Raw genomic sequence first — 15,411 nt, 5'->3', positions numbered from 1 at the left:
TGAAATGGAGACCTGAATGGCCATCAACCAGAAGGAAAGTCAATTTGAACAACGCAGAGGTTTTCACAGTTGTCAGGCCTCAGGAGGACAATTTATTCAGGGTGAATGAGGGCAGTGCTGAGGTTAGAGATGTAGTGGACTACCCAATAACAGCTTATACAAAGCTACTTGGTGTCCAAATTTACAGATCCTCCTGTGGTGCCATTACTGACTGCAGCTGTTCTTCACCTAAACAATTTTCTTCTTCACTGTTATCCTCACTAATTACCTCCATTACCTCCATCTCCTCCATTCCTCTCCATTCCCAGAACTCCCTGTAACCTGGTCTTCCAGAACTTCTGATGACGTTCTACCTGTTTACCCCAAGACAGTATTTCCAGATACTGCGATCCATTCTCTGGATGATAACCCCATTCTACCAGTAACTCAGCTACTTTCATTATTTCTGCTATAACAACCTCTTGGCCTCTTAGACTTTCCAGGCTTTATAAAAGGACTGCCTCAGTCTCTCCTCCTTATTTTTTTTCCACCCACCTGATTATGTCAGCTTGTTTCTTGTTTTAAATCACTACCACCATTGTGCAAAACAAGATCTTTGTCACAGATTGGTGCTACCACAATTATGTATCAAAGCTTCTTCAGGGTATTTATCTGATACAGTCTTACTAGAGAGCTCCTCCCTAGGGTTCATGCCCCTCCTTCCTCTTCTACAGCAGGAGCTCAGGATCTTGGCTGCTTCGCTTTTCTAAGACTCAGTATTACCTGTCATGTTTTGTAGACTAAAAGGACACAAAACCCATTTGCATTACTGATCATCTTAGAAATTAAGGCACCAGTATTATTTGGTCAGCTAGCAGGAAGAGCTAGACATTTTGCTCATCAGTCTCATTTCTCGATGCAACAAACCACCATAATAAAGGATTTCACGATCAACAACAGCCACTACTGTATTCTTTCTCCAGTAACAACTCTTGTCAATCATTTAGGAAGTTTAAAAACCAAACAGCCTGGCACAAAAAAGAATCTGGCACTACAACAGAATCTCACTTGCTAATCAGGAGCACTTTATGATGCCACTGTAATTAACAACTCCTCCCAAACAGTAAGGGACCACTGTGTAATTATAGCCTTTCCTTGATCAACTCATAAGGGAAAGATCTGCACATGCTTTCATCTCGGATGATCTTGTCTACGTGTGCATCAGACTGACAGAGCAATGACTTCATTACTACTCAGCAGCTCAGAAGATTTATCTCTTTACAATGGAATGATTTATTGTGAAACCAGCACTATCCTGATCGGCTTCTCACCTCTTATCCTTTCTTCAGTGTTTGAAATCAAAGACTGCAAATACTTTGCTTTACAGCAGTGATGCTGTTGCCTGCTCTGCTTTTCAGAGCTGCTTCCTTATGTGGTTGCTCAGGCAGAACTTGAAAATAACTCTATCCAGCTGCTTAATGCCTCAATGCATTGAGAACTGCTCTCCAGAAGGAATCCCCAACGAGTAATTTGTGTTAAAACACTAAGGTGTTACTGCTTCATTTCTCTAATAGTCAGGAGAACAGCTACCTCAAAATTACTGCTTCTCTTGCACTCCCATACATATTAACCAAAAAAAACCCCAAAAAACCCAACCCAAAACCCCATATTACTAAACTTGCTACGTCAAGCATCACAAAGAATGGATGCGTACACATGCAAGAACGTTACCCATCTATCACAAACAGCAGCCAGAACATACAACAGAATCACCTAATTTAGGGTGATTATTTAGGGAATTAAAAAACAAAAAAACCAAACCAAACCAAACAAACAAAACCAGGGAAAAAACCCCACAAACAAGCAGGAAAATGCTCTCTCATTTGCTAATAGATGTGGCTATAGCCACTGCACTGTGGAACAAAAAACGTTTTAAGAGACTAAAAGCACTGAAAGGTTCAAAGACTTTACACTTTAACAGAGCTGATGATGGTGAGCACCTGAATGGTGGTTCAAGAAGTTCCAGAATCCACAAAATTAACAGACTGCAAGTGCACAACAGGGAGAGGATTACTCTGTACCAATTCACTTCTCTCCCTCAGCATTTTCTGGGAGCCAGAAAATGGGTACTGGAGGAAATAGTATAAAGAGTCCACACAGTAGATCTTCTATTTTATAGTTAAAAATGTAATCTTAGACCCTATTTCACTGTGCACAGTTCAAACCCTCCTCAAAGATAGAAACTTAAGTCCTGAAGTATCCAATCATTCTGCACATGCAGAATGTCCTATGGGCTTACTCATATTGTCGTGTTAATTCTGGATACAGGTTGTGCTCAGGAGGATGATCATGTTTGTATGCTGCTGAATCATATTCTGTTTTTTTACAACATGAAATGTGGATGAGTGTCACCTCCTAAAAACACAGCTAACCTTGGCATTTCTAAATTCTAGGATTACCTTAACTATTGCCTCTTACCTTCTTCACACCTGTTTGCAGCAAGCTGCATTACTTTCCAAAAGAAGAGATAATATATATACATCATCTTCATTAAGATCTTATTATGTTGAAGTGATGAGAAAATGCTCTCACAAAACCCCAAACTGTGGCAATTTCTAGGAATTTCTGCCTGACTCCCCACATTTGTGTCTGCATTTCAAGACTACTTGCTAAAAGCACAAAGCTTTGAAAAGGCAGTTTAAGCCCAAGCAGATATTACACTTACCTGACTGAGTCATAGATAAAGATTCATCAGACCAGGTGTGAGATATCTGATGAGACTTCACTGGTGAATACAGCTGTCCTCCAGTTCTATGGCTGCTTTTGCTGGAATCTTGCTTTGATACAGATATGCTGCTTTTGGGAGGAGGCTAATGGAAGCGAAAAGGACAAGTAAGTAATTGCACATAAAGCTCAGTTTGAAAGTAGATCACTGTCACTTGAAGCTAGTTACAAGGAAAGAACAACATGACTACAGGACAACTCAGAAGTAGTGGTAACTATTTAGCCTTCTTAAGAATTTAAGCTTAGTTTGCTAGACAATAAAAATACCAAGAGCAGCAAGAACTGACTACTTGCTTGGAGCCTAGACTTCAGTAAACCTGCTTAGACTACTCTGCTGCCACCTAAGTGAGCTGAAATGTTTCTGACTCACAGGTGTTCAATACCATTTATGTAATCTTATTTAGTAACAACCAGGGCAATAGGAACTCCAAGGAAATATATATCTGTGAAGCCATTCCATGTAAAGAGTGCAAGATGTCATTCTAAATCAGTAAAACAGAGCTCTGAAGCTAGGCAAATACTCTTCCAAAATGCCGCTTGCTGCTTCGACATTATACCACCAACCTGTCGTACACCGTGAACGTAACCTCTAGCGTGCATTAGGCATTTTACCTCACTATCTTCTCCTTTCAAACTTTCCAAGAAAGTATTTGTACTAAGTAGATGAGCAGTTCTTTTACCCCACTGACACTGCGTTTTCTGTCTCACTGAACACAGTGCAAATTTATCAACCAAGCAGAAATAGTAGTTAGAGCAGAACAGTATGGCAGAATTAGCTAGCAAGCAGGTATCATCTGAAACCCAAAGGAATGGGCTGGGGTTACAAGTCTGCTTCTTCATCCTATAGCTACACTTCAGGTTACACTACTGGCAAATAAAGTGGAAAAACAGAGCATAGCTTCCAAGGCCTCGAAGTATTTCTAGCCTACAGCTAATTCACACTGGTAAACTGGGTCAGCGTTCTGCCACTTCATGCTGCATACCTACACCACAAACGCAAAATGTTTTGCAAGACTACCCACAAGTGTAAAAATATCTCAACTCTGAGCTGAAGCAGTGTATCCTCAAGTCTTCAGAGCACATACCTGATCACAGTGTCTATTCACAGTAATGTAAAACAGTAGTTTAATCTCTGCTTTGACAACTCTGATAGCCTTTTACAAGTGTTAACAAATATATACACATAAATGATAAAAAGCTCACTCACAAGTTTGCTAGGTGGGGTAAAGGACTTGGACTCTTCAGAATAAACCATTTCTTCATTAGCTGTACTCTGATCTGGGCTTTCTGGCTGTACATGGCCCATAGTCTCTGATGGGACAGACTCAGCAGCTGGACTGCCAAGATCTTCTGGGATAGAGCTTTCACCATTCAGATGAGAGAAAGAAGGCACTGCAGACTCTTCTTCACTAGCTGTTTCTGAGATAGAATGAGAGAAAAGGCACATGAGGACTTGCATTGACTTACATGTCTTCAGAGATACTGCTGCATGATGTATCTGCTACCAATACATGTCAAATTGGCAAGTGTTATTCAATTCGCCTTGACAGTGAGGATGGAATGTTTATCAAGGACAAGCATGTTTACCAGACAACTACAATTTAAGATCAACCAGTGTTCTCAGTGATCACTGAATGTCTAAAATAAAGAGGTTTCCAGGCTATTCTAACATTTTCCAGACAACACACTCCAAAAAGATTATTAAGGAAACCTGTCTTTCCAGTTGACCATACCCCAGCAAGTCACTATTAGTCTGAAGAAGTCATGGAGGAGCATATAATCTGCAAGCCAGATCTTGAATGTAGAATTGATTGCTTCCTTTACAGTAGCTGCAGAAAACATTTTAATGTTATGATTTCATGATGAGTCTCTCAACTGGCAACAAGTAGAACACTAAGTTGGGTTTGTCAATATTCCTGTTTACTAAATTCCACAGGAGTCACACCATTACTGAGGCAGCAGCCATGGGGAATTATTCAATATTTGAGCAAAGGCTGAGCAGAGGAACAACTTCTGAAGCAGGGCTGTGCTCCAGTGCTTACTGGTAGATATAATTAACAGAAAGCAAGCGTATTTTCTCATCTGTTGATGAGAATTCAGCATTGCTGCTGAATTTCTCTTCTTTGGAACTACTGACTCATACACATAGCATCTTTAAAATGTCTTACAATGCCTAAAAATCCACGTGACTGTTTTCAGTAATGAGTGTAATAGGGGCTAAGTCTGAATCCCCTTCACACACAAAAGGACATGCTGCCTGCTTTCAGCAAATTGGGAAAAAACAAAACAAAACAGAAAATGGATTATTTCCAGATCAGTCCCTGAAGGTTCATTATTGTCTACCACCACAATCCAGTTTTCTTTGTTCAAAGTATGGTCCACTTCAGACAGACCAGTAAAGCTGTAGCTCCCAACATCTAGGAACTTATTTTTCCTCACAAGAGCATCACTTATACCAATTACATCCTAGCACACCTTAGCATGTTTGCATGTTTCAAACAGTTACACCACATTAACAAAAGAGGGAATTAAAAAAAGCTTTCCATTTTTTGAGAACAAAACATGGGGAAAAAAGCCCCTGATAAGAACCATCCTCACCAGCAGTAATAAGGCTAACAAGACACACTCAAAGAGGAGAAAATGGTTCTAATGAAGTAAGTTCAGAGGACATGCAAAAGAGCATGCAGCATTTTGTATGTAAAAGACCGAAATTGCATGTAGAAGTGTCTGAAGGTCTTATGCTGCACTGCTCACTTGAGAAGATACAAAGCAAAGGAGCAACGCACATTTAACCAAGGTGTAAAATAGGGCTAGAAGAAGGTAGCCACAGAAGGCAGTAGAGAGTGCAGAAAAATTGAGATCCTAAGAGTATCCAGAGAAGAACCACCACCAAAATATCAAAAAAAAAAAGAAAGAAGAAAGTGCAGATTATGCTTTACTCTTGCCATTTGCATCACCCTCCACCCTCTTTCCATTACCTTTGGGCTCAGTTCTCTGATCTCCCAGGTCTTTGTCTTTCTTGGCTGTTTTGGTTTTCAGCAGCTCTTTGTCCCAGGCAGCTAGGGCCTGCTTTTCTATACGCCGTACTTCTGCCTCCTCTGCATCCAGGCGGCGTTTCCACTCCAGCAGCTCTTCAGCATGTTGTCGACGCTGCATCAGCTTCTGTTCTCGCTTAGTTAGGAACCTGACAGACAGAGCAGAGGACAATGGGAAAACAGCCAACCACACTCAAAGGTCCCAATGCTCTGTTGCCATAATTCCCAGAATTATAGCTGTTCAAATTGTTTTCTCGGATGATACCCACACTAACTACTATCTCCTAGACTTCTCAAGTGCTGCTGAAAAAACAGCCCAGCAAGTAGACAAGATTATTTTTTCTTTGTAATAAGTCTACAACATACTGTAAACATGCTGCTTACATTTTTTTTACATTTAAAAAGCTGTTCATTATCCATAAAGTGAACAGGAGAAGTTTCCAATTTCAGGACACAAAATTTTAGTACCTGTGGTATTAAACTGGAACCCTCATGAAAGCAGTGACTGAAAAAGGAATCCGTCTTTTTGCCAACCCCACTGACAGAAAAATTGTAACCTCAGTTGCCCCACAGTTCTTGCCAAATACATAATTGTAAGAGAAGGCGATTCTGTATTTGTAATTCTGAGTTACTGGAACTTTAATCCTTCTCCCTTTAAGCATTATCTGCATGGATCACCACACCTGGAATGTTAATTGTGAGCTGATTGCATCAAGAGAATAAGGATGCAGGACTGTTTTTACCCCAGCTACTCTCCTATCTGGCTGTTGGTTTAGAACAGATGAAGATTAAAGCAGGTATTTTCTTTCTGACAAAGATTTCTTAAGTTTTTCTTTCCATGAAGCCTCAGAAATTAAGTTCTTATAGAACATCACAGGTATGAATAGGTATGTGTGCATATTCTAATTCTCTTTACCAGCTCTAGAAGAACACTATGTCTGATTTCTAACATTTTAAGATGTTTAAGATGTCACGGAATCACCCTCTAGAAAATACATGGTCTGCCAGCTACAGTGACAGCTCATCATTGATACAGAAGGTGTGTGCCTAGAAAGGCAGTCTTTACAGACTTGTGATGTGATGTTTTGCAACTGCCTTTATAATTTGTCACTTTCAAGACATCTCAAACATTTAGCATCAAAGTTTTTAAGCTGCAAAGCAGATAATTTCATTTCTGCTTTTTAATGTCTCATGTTTCAAAAAACCTCTTTCATTTACAGGAAGTGGAATGACCAATTGGCTAATCTGCAGCTCTTGCCTGCTAAGGAACATTTCTTGTTTGCTTACTCAGCATTCATTCTGCTCTCTGGAAAAGGGAGCTGGCAGCTGATCAGAAAGGTTAAGATTCAGGTAAGTCCTCCTCTAAGACAGAGTAGGGTAAGGTGGACAAGCTATGATGTGAAGACAAAAGTTTCAGAAGCCAGTAAGACATGCCCACAACCTTCCTTCCTATGATCAAAACAAGAGCGGGTATAAGAAAGACACACCTCAGAGTCTCTGGAACACTTACCACCTTCAAGCTGACAGATCCCATGATTTCCCATGCATTACTTTAGTACTTTCCATAGACAAACATCGAACGTCATCTACTCTTAGTCAAAACTGACAGATTAATATAATTAAAAAATTAGACTGTCAACTGTTGCTGCCTTACAACTATGACATGGACAGTCATGTCTACATTATGTCTTCACCAGCACTATCAGATTTATCACCTCTGACTTTCAGATGCACATCAGTTCCAATTAGCCTAGTAGATCACGTATTTGGAACTTGCTATGGAGGTCTCATTATTATAACGATCTCAATGCAAAAGGCAACTTTTTCTTCTTCCTTCACTCACTGCACCAGAATGCCTGGATCTTGATGGTTTACTGGATGTTGAGGGAGGCAAGCCCCGTTGAAATGAAGTGGAAGAGAAATAAATGAATAAATGGTTTTTAAAAGAGCAGGACTCCATAAAAGCAGATGTCAAATGTATTAACCCAGAAGGCCACACACACAGCAGGAGAATTGACAAAATGACCATGAAACCAATCACCACACAAAGACTTCTTCATAAGAAAGGTCAGCCAAAAGAAGTGATGGGAGTGAAGGGTTCCAACATTCAGCCTACAGGAAGAAGAGGATTAAATCAGCATGGCTAAAGGTGCAGATCCTTTTATAACCCTGGAGTTTAATTGGTTGGAGCCACAAGGTAGCATACACACTACCTTAATATTTACTACAGTCTAGAGGGTTCCAGTTGCAACACCAAGGATACACATTTATCCTCAAAAGCAGGGGCACTTTCACAGAAAAAAAAACAAAAAAATAAAAATTAAACCAAAACCACATCTGGCATCTGGGAAGCTGGAAATTTTGGGGAGCAAAGAAGCAGCAGCAGCATTCAGATGATACTAGCATGATTTCCAAGTCTCAGCTGTTTCTCTGGTGCTAATATCACACATTCTATCCATGCATTGCAAATATTAATCTGGAAGCATCAGCCTGCTGCTCTAACCTGTACTTGTACATTTATATCCAAGGTGTAATGACTTGAAGCCCAAACTAGATGGTTTCACCAGCTATTCTGAAGTAGTGACCAGACAGCAGGAGCAGAATGAAATGTCTGCCACTCAGACACAGATTAAACTCACTGAACAGTTTCGGTTGGAAGGGACCTCAAAGATCATCTAGTCCAACACCCTCACATAGGCTGGGACAGTGTCCACCAGACCAGGTTGCTCAAAGTCCCATCCAGCCTGGCCCTGAACACTTCTAGGGATACAACATTCACAGCTTCTCTGGGCAACCTGTTCCACTGCCTCACCACCCTCATCATAAAACCCCTGTCTTCCTTATACTTCATTTAAACCTACCCTCTCCTAGTTTAAAACCTTCAGTCCTTCTCCTATCACTACAGGCCCTGTTAAAAAGTCTTTCTTCAACGTTTCTTACTGAAAAGCCTTCTCTACTCTAGGCTGAACAACCCCAGCTCTCTCAGCTTGTGCTCACACCAGAAGGGTTCCAGCTCTCCAATAATTTCCATGGCCTCCTCTGGCCCTGCTTCATGTCCAGAGCTGTACCCAGCACCACAGGTGGGGCCCCACCGCAGCAGAACAGCGGGGGAGATCACCTCTTTGACCTGCTTCCCGTGCTGCTGGGGGTGTAGCCAAGGATACGTGCATATTGCCAGCTCATGTCTAACTTTTTTGTCCACCAGTATCCTCAAGTCTCTTTCTGCAGGGCTGCCCTCAATCCACTCATCCCTCAGTTCTATGTAAACACTGGGGACCCAGGTGCAGGACCTTGCACTTGGCCTTGCTGACCTTCATGAGGTTCACAAAGGCCCACCCCTCAAGCACATCAACGTCTCTATAGATGGCAACCCTTTCCTCAAGCAAATCACCTACACTGCTCAGCTTGGTGTGGTCTACAAACTTGCTGAGGGTACACTGAATCCCACTATGTCATTAAGTGGAAACAAAACCAAGTGTCAAAGACGTTCACTGACCAAGAACCACTTGACTTTCGAGGACTGAACAGAGCATGCTCTATCAAAGAGTCCACCACTAGAGAAAGATACAGTTACCTGACCAATTGGTTGTAGATATACAGCTGGAATTTGGGGTGTAGATTGGGAAAACAGACACTGAGAGAGGCCCAGTGGTGAGACGTAAAGACAGAGAAGAAGTAGTGAACGGGAGAGCAGTGTCTACAAAATAAGGAGGAAGAGTTTAAAACTAAGATAGCAAAAAAAGGCAGAAAGAATGAGAAAAGGATAGCACCTAGCAAAGAACTTGCACATTAATTGCGCATTTAACATGGTATAGTTATTACCCAACATCTGAAGTAGAGAAACTATACACTGTTATGCAGAAGGTAACAGAACACACACATTTGCAACACTTCACATTCTGTTAGTTGAAGGCAAGCTACTGACACATTGCTTCATTTTCCTTTACAGTTTGGAAGGAGTTTAATTACTCAGATGCAGACTTCCACATGCACTGGTTACCTTATCTCAACCTGATCTTTCTGCAACTCCTGCTATTCTGAGTGTTAAGTATATTACTAGCATTCCACAGCATGCTGGTTTTGTGCTACAAACAACTTTGCTAGGTTGAAACTTTAAACACATTTTCATATACCTGGTGAAACCTCAGTAAAACTACAAAGGTAAACACCAATGAAAGGACAAAAAAGGGAGATTAAATAGATGTATTTTTAAAACAGGAGCAATTCCAGGAAAAGGATATACCTGCCATGCTATTTTATGGTTTGGGTTTTTTTGCAACAAAGTGCAGACTTGGTCTCAGAATATTCACGTATTGCCTCTTTCATTTGAAGTACTAACACCTACTGTTTAAAAAAAAAAAATCTCCATAAATGTACAGCTCTGCTTAAAATGGTAGTTCCTAATGAATCACCATTTTAAGCTAATTCCTAATGAATTAATTATTATATTCATAGAAAAATACCATGCTCCACATAGCTCTATCAACTACAATGTAAGCTAAGAAGCATATTAAGGAAAAGCAAAAGAAAATTAGCATTTAATCAGTTCTCCTATTGCACAGATTATCACTAAAGTTGCATATGCAAGGAAAGTAAGGGGAAAATGGTTAATTCTCTTTGACAGAGCATGCTCCTGTTCACATGCAGGCTACACAAACTCATCAATTAAAATTCAAACAAACTGGTTTTTTGTTCCCCTTTTAGCAGAAGAGAAATATTAAAGCTGCCCCATAAGTAAGGAGGCCAAAAGATTTCTGCTTGGCTGTGGAGCAGTGTGAATCCAGCAAAGTAGGCTTTCCAACTCCTTCCTCTAGTTCCTTTGTACTTTGTCACTGAGCTTCCTTCCTTTTGCCACAGCTCACAATCTGATTCCTTTCAAATGGCAGCTTCCTATCATGACATTCCAAACCAAAATGTCTCTATTATGTTTAGTATTATCCTTATGTTTTACAAATAAGGACATTTAAAAAAGATACCAAGTCAGCACTGTATTTCAATTAGTAAGCACTATTGCTACCAGTATACCTGCAGAAGGTCTGCAAAAACTATAGAAATGACTTCTAGAGAACCATTTATGTTTACACAAAAGACTACTTCCTCTGAACATCTACAGCAAACCAAGACAAAACCATTAAATCAAAAATACATGAAAATATACAGTACAGCAGACAATTTCTACTTGTTTCACCTAAAACCAATTCTTTCAGTTCAAATTCTGCTATCCACCTTTTGAAAAGTATTAGCCGGGTGAGCAATATTTTGGAAAAACTAAAATATCTTGAATTGTAGAACATACTTTGTATCTACTACTATCCCTTATAAGAATAAGAACAATTATTTACTCCATATGTAATTCTTCCTGCAATTGTAAGTGTTGCTTAGAAATGAAGATACTTTGAAGAAAAGAAGGTATCAAAACCAATATTGACAAAACCTGATCAAAACTGGCAAAGGAAGTCCTGAATATAAAAAATAGATTTATAATCTCTTACAGTATTAGTACTATATTCAGTAAAATTCATGAGCTATTTCTTGTAACATAAGCTGTAACTTCTCTATCATCATTTAGAATTTTGCATGCTGAAGCTTGGGTGGAAAAAAAAAAAAATAAGATACAGACCATCTTTTAAACAGAAAGAAGGGATCAGAAGAAAAAAATTCAAACAAAACCTTCCTTTTCTTGAAACCCCAGAAGTCAACATGGTCTACAGAGCACATCTGAGTTTGCCTTTGGAAAGAGGACACTTTGGAGACACTTGGCTGTTCAATTTATCCAATCCTACCAGAAAAGCCTGAACAAAAGAGCAATCAGTTCAGGCTAGAACATGAAGAAGACTATCTAACTGAAACATGGTTTTGTTTCTTACCTACTTATACGAAATCCTCACTTACTGCTACTGGGTTTTAGCTTTGTCATATACAACTACATGCAAGTGTGGGAAATGTGCTTCTCAAATGATTGAAGCTAATACGGTGCTGAGGGGTCACAGCCAGCTTGCCTTTGCAAATGGCAATGTTTCACCTTGTGAAGTTTCATCCAGCTGTTAAGAGTCTCAAGAGAAAAAACATTATGAAGATCACCCCTAGGGACTAAACTACAGTGACTTGCCCTGGTTATATGTTAAAAAAATTAAGAGAAGAGAATTTCATATGGCAACTGGTAAAGGTCAGACTTTTGATGGGTTAGTCTCAAATAAGTACTTAAGGCTTCAAGCTCATGAGCACATGCTGGTAAAGCATTTGGGAAGTTTAGTGCAAAGTAATTCGTTGACTGAAAAGATGCAGAAACAACTTTTTATTCAAAACAGATTTCTCCTAGTTTTCAGACACAGGAACCGCACATATACTTCACTGTTTCCTTTGAAGACTAATGACCATTTTCAACTTATTTTTTTCCAACCTGTGGACCACACATGAAGAAAAGAGAGCTTGTCTTAACTGTCCGTCTTCTCAGGCACACACATACCACCTCTATTAAGAAAATACTTACAGGATTCATCCCTAGCTGATGTTAATGGAAATCAGAACTAAAATTCAGCAGCTGCAAAACAAGGTAGAAGTCACATGCCTGAGAAGCTCAATGACTTTCTTGAGCCAGATCTCAAATTCAGTTCCTAGTTTTGGCATAAGACTATTGCTATTTAGAACATATGCTTCAATTCAAGATAAACATTGGTACTTTAATTCCAGAGTCTCACTCCCTACAATTTTTTTTTCCTTTTAAAATAAAAGGGGGCATAAATAAAGGCATTCTTTTGGCCATTTGACTTCAGTTCTGTCATTGTAAGAGGAACTCTGACAAGATGTGCCATCAAGCTGGAGCCTGGCCACAGTCCTTGTAGGTACAAGCATCAAAATCTCTTAAATTGATGAGCTTTTCACCAACTACAAAGAATATTAAAACCAATCCACTGCAACAAAACCATGACCACATGGTCTGCCAGCTAACAGTGTTTTAATCTCAGTTTTCATAGAATTGCAACCTTTAAAATATTATATTCAAAGATTGATATAGTTCTGTTAATGCTTCCAATCAGCTATTTTTCAGGCAACTGAGATCAGAAGGTATCTGATATCAATAGCTCTGATTTTTCTGACAGCCATTTTTAGTGCAGATACTGGTTAAATCAACTCATTCTACTACAACAGTAAACATTTGTGTAAATAAGAATACAAATTAGTTACTTTTCATCCATTCTGCTGCGCATTTTTTTAAGTTTCTGCATAATGCTGCTAGTCTCACTGCTGGAGATTGAGACTGGAGAAGGGCTGCGTGTTTCTCCATCAGTTGGAAGCGGGCTAGAAGCATTGCTCTGCTTGATGTCATCCTCGCTGGGAAATTCCTGCAAAGAAGAATTAAAAACCCCCATAACATTAAAAGTAAGAGGACTTAGTCTACAATCTTTTTAAAAACTTCGTCAATTTATCTTAGGTCTCCTCAGATTACATCAGATAATACTTCAGGTAAGTCTGTACGTCCACCTGCAGATTTAACTGCATTTTCCAACTTCATTTTTATTTGACACTTTTTTTTGGTACACTTTTTTCCCCTTCATAATGTAGGTTTTTCCCTAACAGTATCTAGAATAAAAACCCCACCAGGATTCAATTACTCAAACAGGACACCAATCCCTTCTACACTACTATTAAACTTGTGTTTCCCCAAAACATTGTAAGCTGACAGAGTTGACAACTTCCTGTCTTGCTGTCTCATAAAGCAGGTGCAAGAAAGTTCATGTCATGACACTGGCAAACCCACAAAACAGCAAGTTTTGGGTTTAGTCCTTACACTTAATACTCTCAGGTTTGACAAATAATCCAACAAAAATCAGAGCCTGAGATACCCAAGTATCAAAAAAGTGACTGGCAACATCTACTGCTCAGTTAAACTAGAACATTTTATAACTTCTCCAAAATGTATTCCCTTCAACAACACTTTGCAGAAATTAAACACAAAATTGCTGAGACAAAGAGGATGAGACCATATGAGGTAGACAAAAATTCCGAGTGATAGGTCAAATTTAGCTGCATTGCTTTCCTATAACCACTGAAGTTAAATCCCAGTTGCACAGTAAAAGAGGGAAGACTTTACCTTCTGTACTCAACACTTACCAGCTTGTTTTCTCCTGCAGACTTCAGCTTTTCCTGCAGTTTCATTGTAGTCTGCCGGATTCGTTCTATTTCCTCTTGCTGCTTAAGGATCAGCTGTCTCTCCTTACGAGCAGCCTTGTTAGCCTCTTGAAGACGCTTGATTTCTGCCTTTTAGGTATAAAATATTAAAGGTAAGAACTGGGACAGACAGCTATCAAGAACACATTCTAAACCTGCCACTGTGTCCATGCCATGGGTCTAAATTGACTGAAATTACATGCTGAAATAATTGGGCAGAATTTCAGCAGCGAAGCACAGAATTATCAATTCATACATCTTAGTCTCAACAGTGATACACTGATACAGAAGGCCCCTTTTAAATATGTTAAGTGCCACCAAAATGCAAATAAAAGTTATTGGCAAATAATACTGCTAGCTTTCTATCTAAAAGCTTGGGGTGAAGTTTTCTCAATTCTTAGCTTTTGCAGTATCTGAAACATTCAATGGCTACAGAGGGGTTTCCACAGGGTTTTCCTAGAGGGCATCAGTTACCTTTTCCTGCTGTAATCTCAGCAGCAGACCACGCTGCCTCTTTCGAATTGGAGGCATCTTATCATCCTCTCCCTTGTCTCGTAAATGCCTACAAATAGATCAGAAGAAAGGATAAGTAAAAAAAAAAAAAAAAATATATACAAACCAACAACAAAAAACCCAAACAAAATAGTTTTCCTAAACTGCAGGAGACTATATGCCTGTACTAAATCACTGGCATGCTCTGTTAGTGGACTATTTCATACTGCCAAAGACATGCACGGTTAAAAGGCCAATTCACGTAATACAAGATCTCACATGAAGGGGCAGAAGCTCTGCAGAGGTGGCATGCTCAACGTTTGAGAAAGAAAGAGGGTCTTGGGTCACTACTTTACAATCCTTTGTCAAACTCATAACAAGAAAGTGGAATGAAGTGCCTGGTGAACAACGATACTCATGCAGAGAGTAACCATGGAAAAGCATTACTAACTGATCTGGCCACCACTGTTTAGTGGTAACACTAGCTACTTAACTGGGCATTTCAGGACAAAGCAGATGTTAGGTTGGAAACAAATCATTAAGTACAACATGTATCCAGATACAAAAAATTTGGCCTGAGTAAATGAAAATTACCTCAGCTAGACACCAAACAAAGGTATAACTGCTTGACAGTGCTATACCTTCTTGAATTAAGACTTGTAGAGTAATGGCTGGGAACTACCTTCTCTGACTGACACACATTTGATGATCTTCTGTTCAACTAAAATTCTCTTTTATCAAACCACATTCAACATAAAGATCAAAGCCCACATACAAAATGGCTTCTGTCCTTTCCAACTGACAATAACATTTCTGTAGATTACTGTTGCCAGTAGATTACTTTAGCAACTATACTTAATAAAGGTGGGGTGGAAGCAAAATCTTACAAAAAAACTTTCAAGAAGTACAAAAAATCTTCAGTCAGCAACAGTGTATACTCAGGGCTGCCTTA

At 39.5% G+C, this 15,411-nt stretch overlaps 1 protein-coding gene across 1 annotated transcript in view; it reads right to left on the bottom strand.

The window, feature by feature from the left end:
* CEP350 (centrosomal protein 350) overlaps window positions 1-15,411 on the bottom strand; it is a 73,367-nt gene that overhangs the window by 20,266 nt on the left and 37,690 nt on the right. Inside the window, 6 exon segments of the mRNA XM_054384425.1 lie at window positions 2,705-2,849; window positions 3,971-4,182; window positions 5,742-5,947; window positions 12,984-13,141; window positions 13,911-14,057; window positions 14,442-14,529. Of these exon segments, the coding sequence (XP_054240400.1) occupies window positions 2,705-2,849; window positions 3,971-4,182; window positions 5,742-5,947; window positions 12,984-13,141; window positions 13,911-14,057; window positions 14,442-14,529 (956 nt within the window).

This window comes from Indicator indicator, chromosome 10, assembly GCF_027791375.1.
Source record: "Indicator indicator isolate 239-I01 chromosome 10, UM_Iind_1.1, whole genome shotgun sequence".
Taxonomy (NCBI): domain Eukaryota; kingdom Metazoa; phylum Chordata; class Aves; order Piciformes; family Indicatoridae; genus Indicator; species Indicator indicator.
The sequence above is the reverse complement of the archived record's forward strand: the minus strand, read 5'-3'. Positions and strand labels throughout refer to the sequence as shown.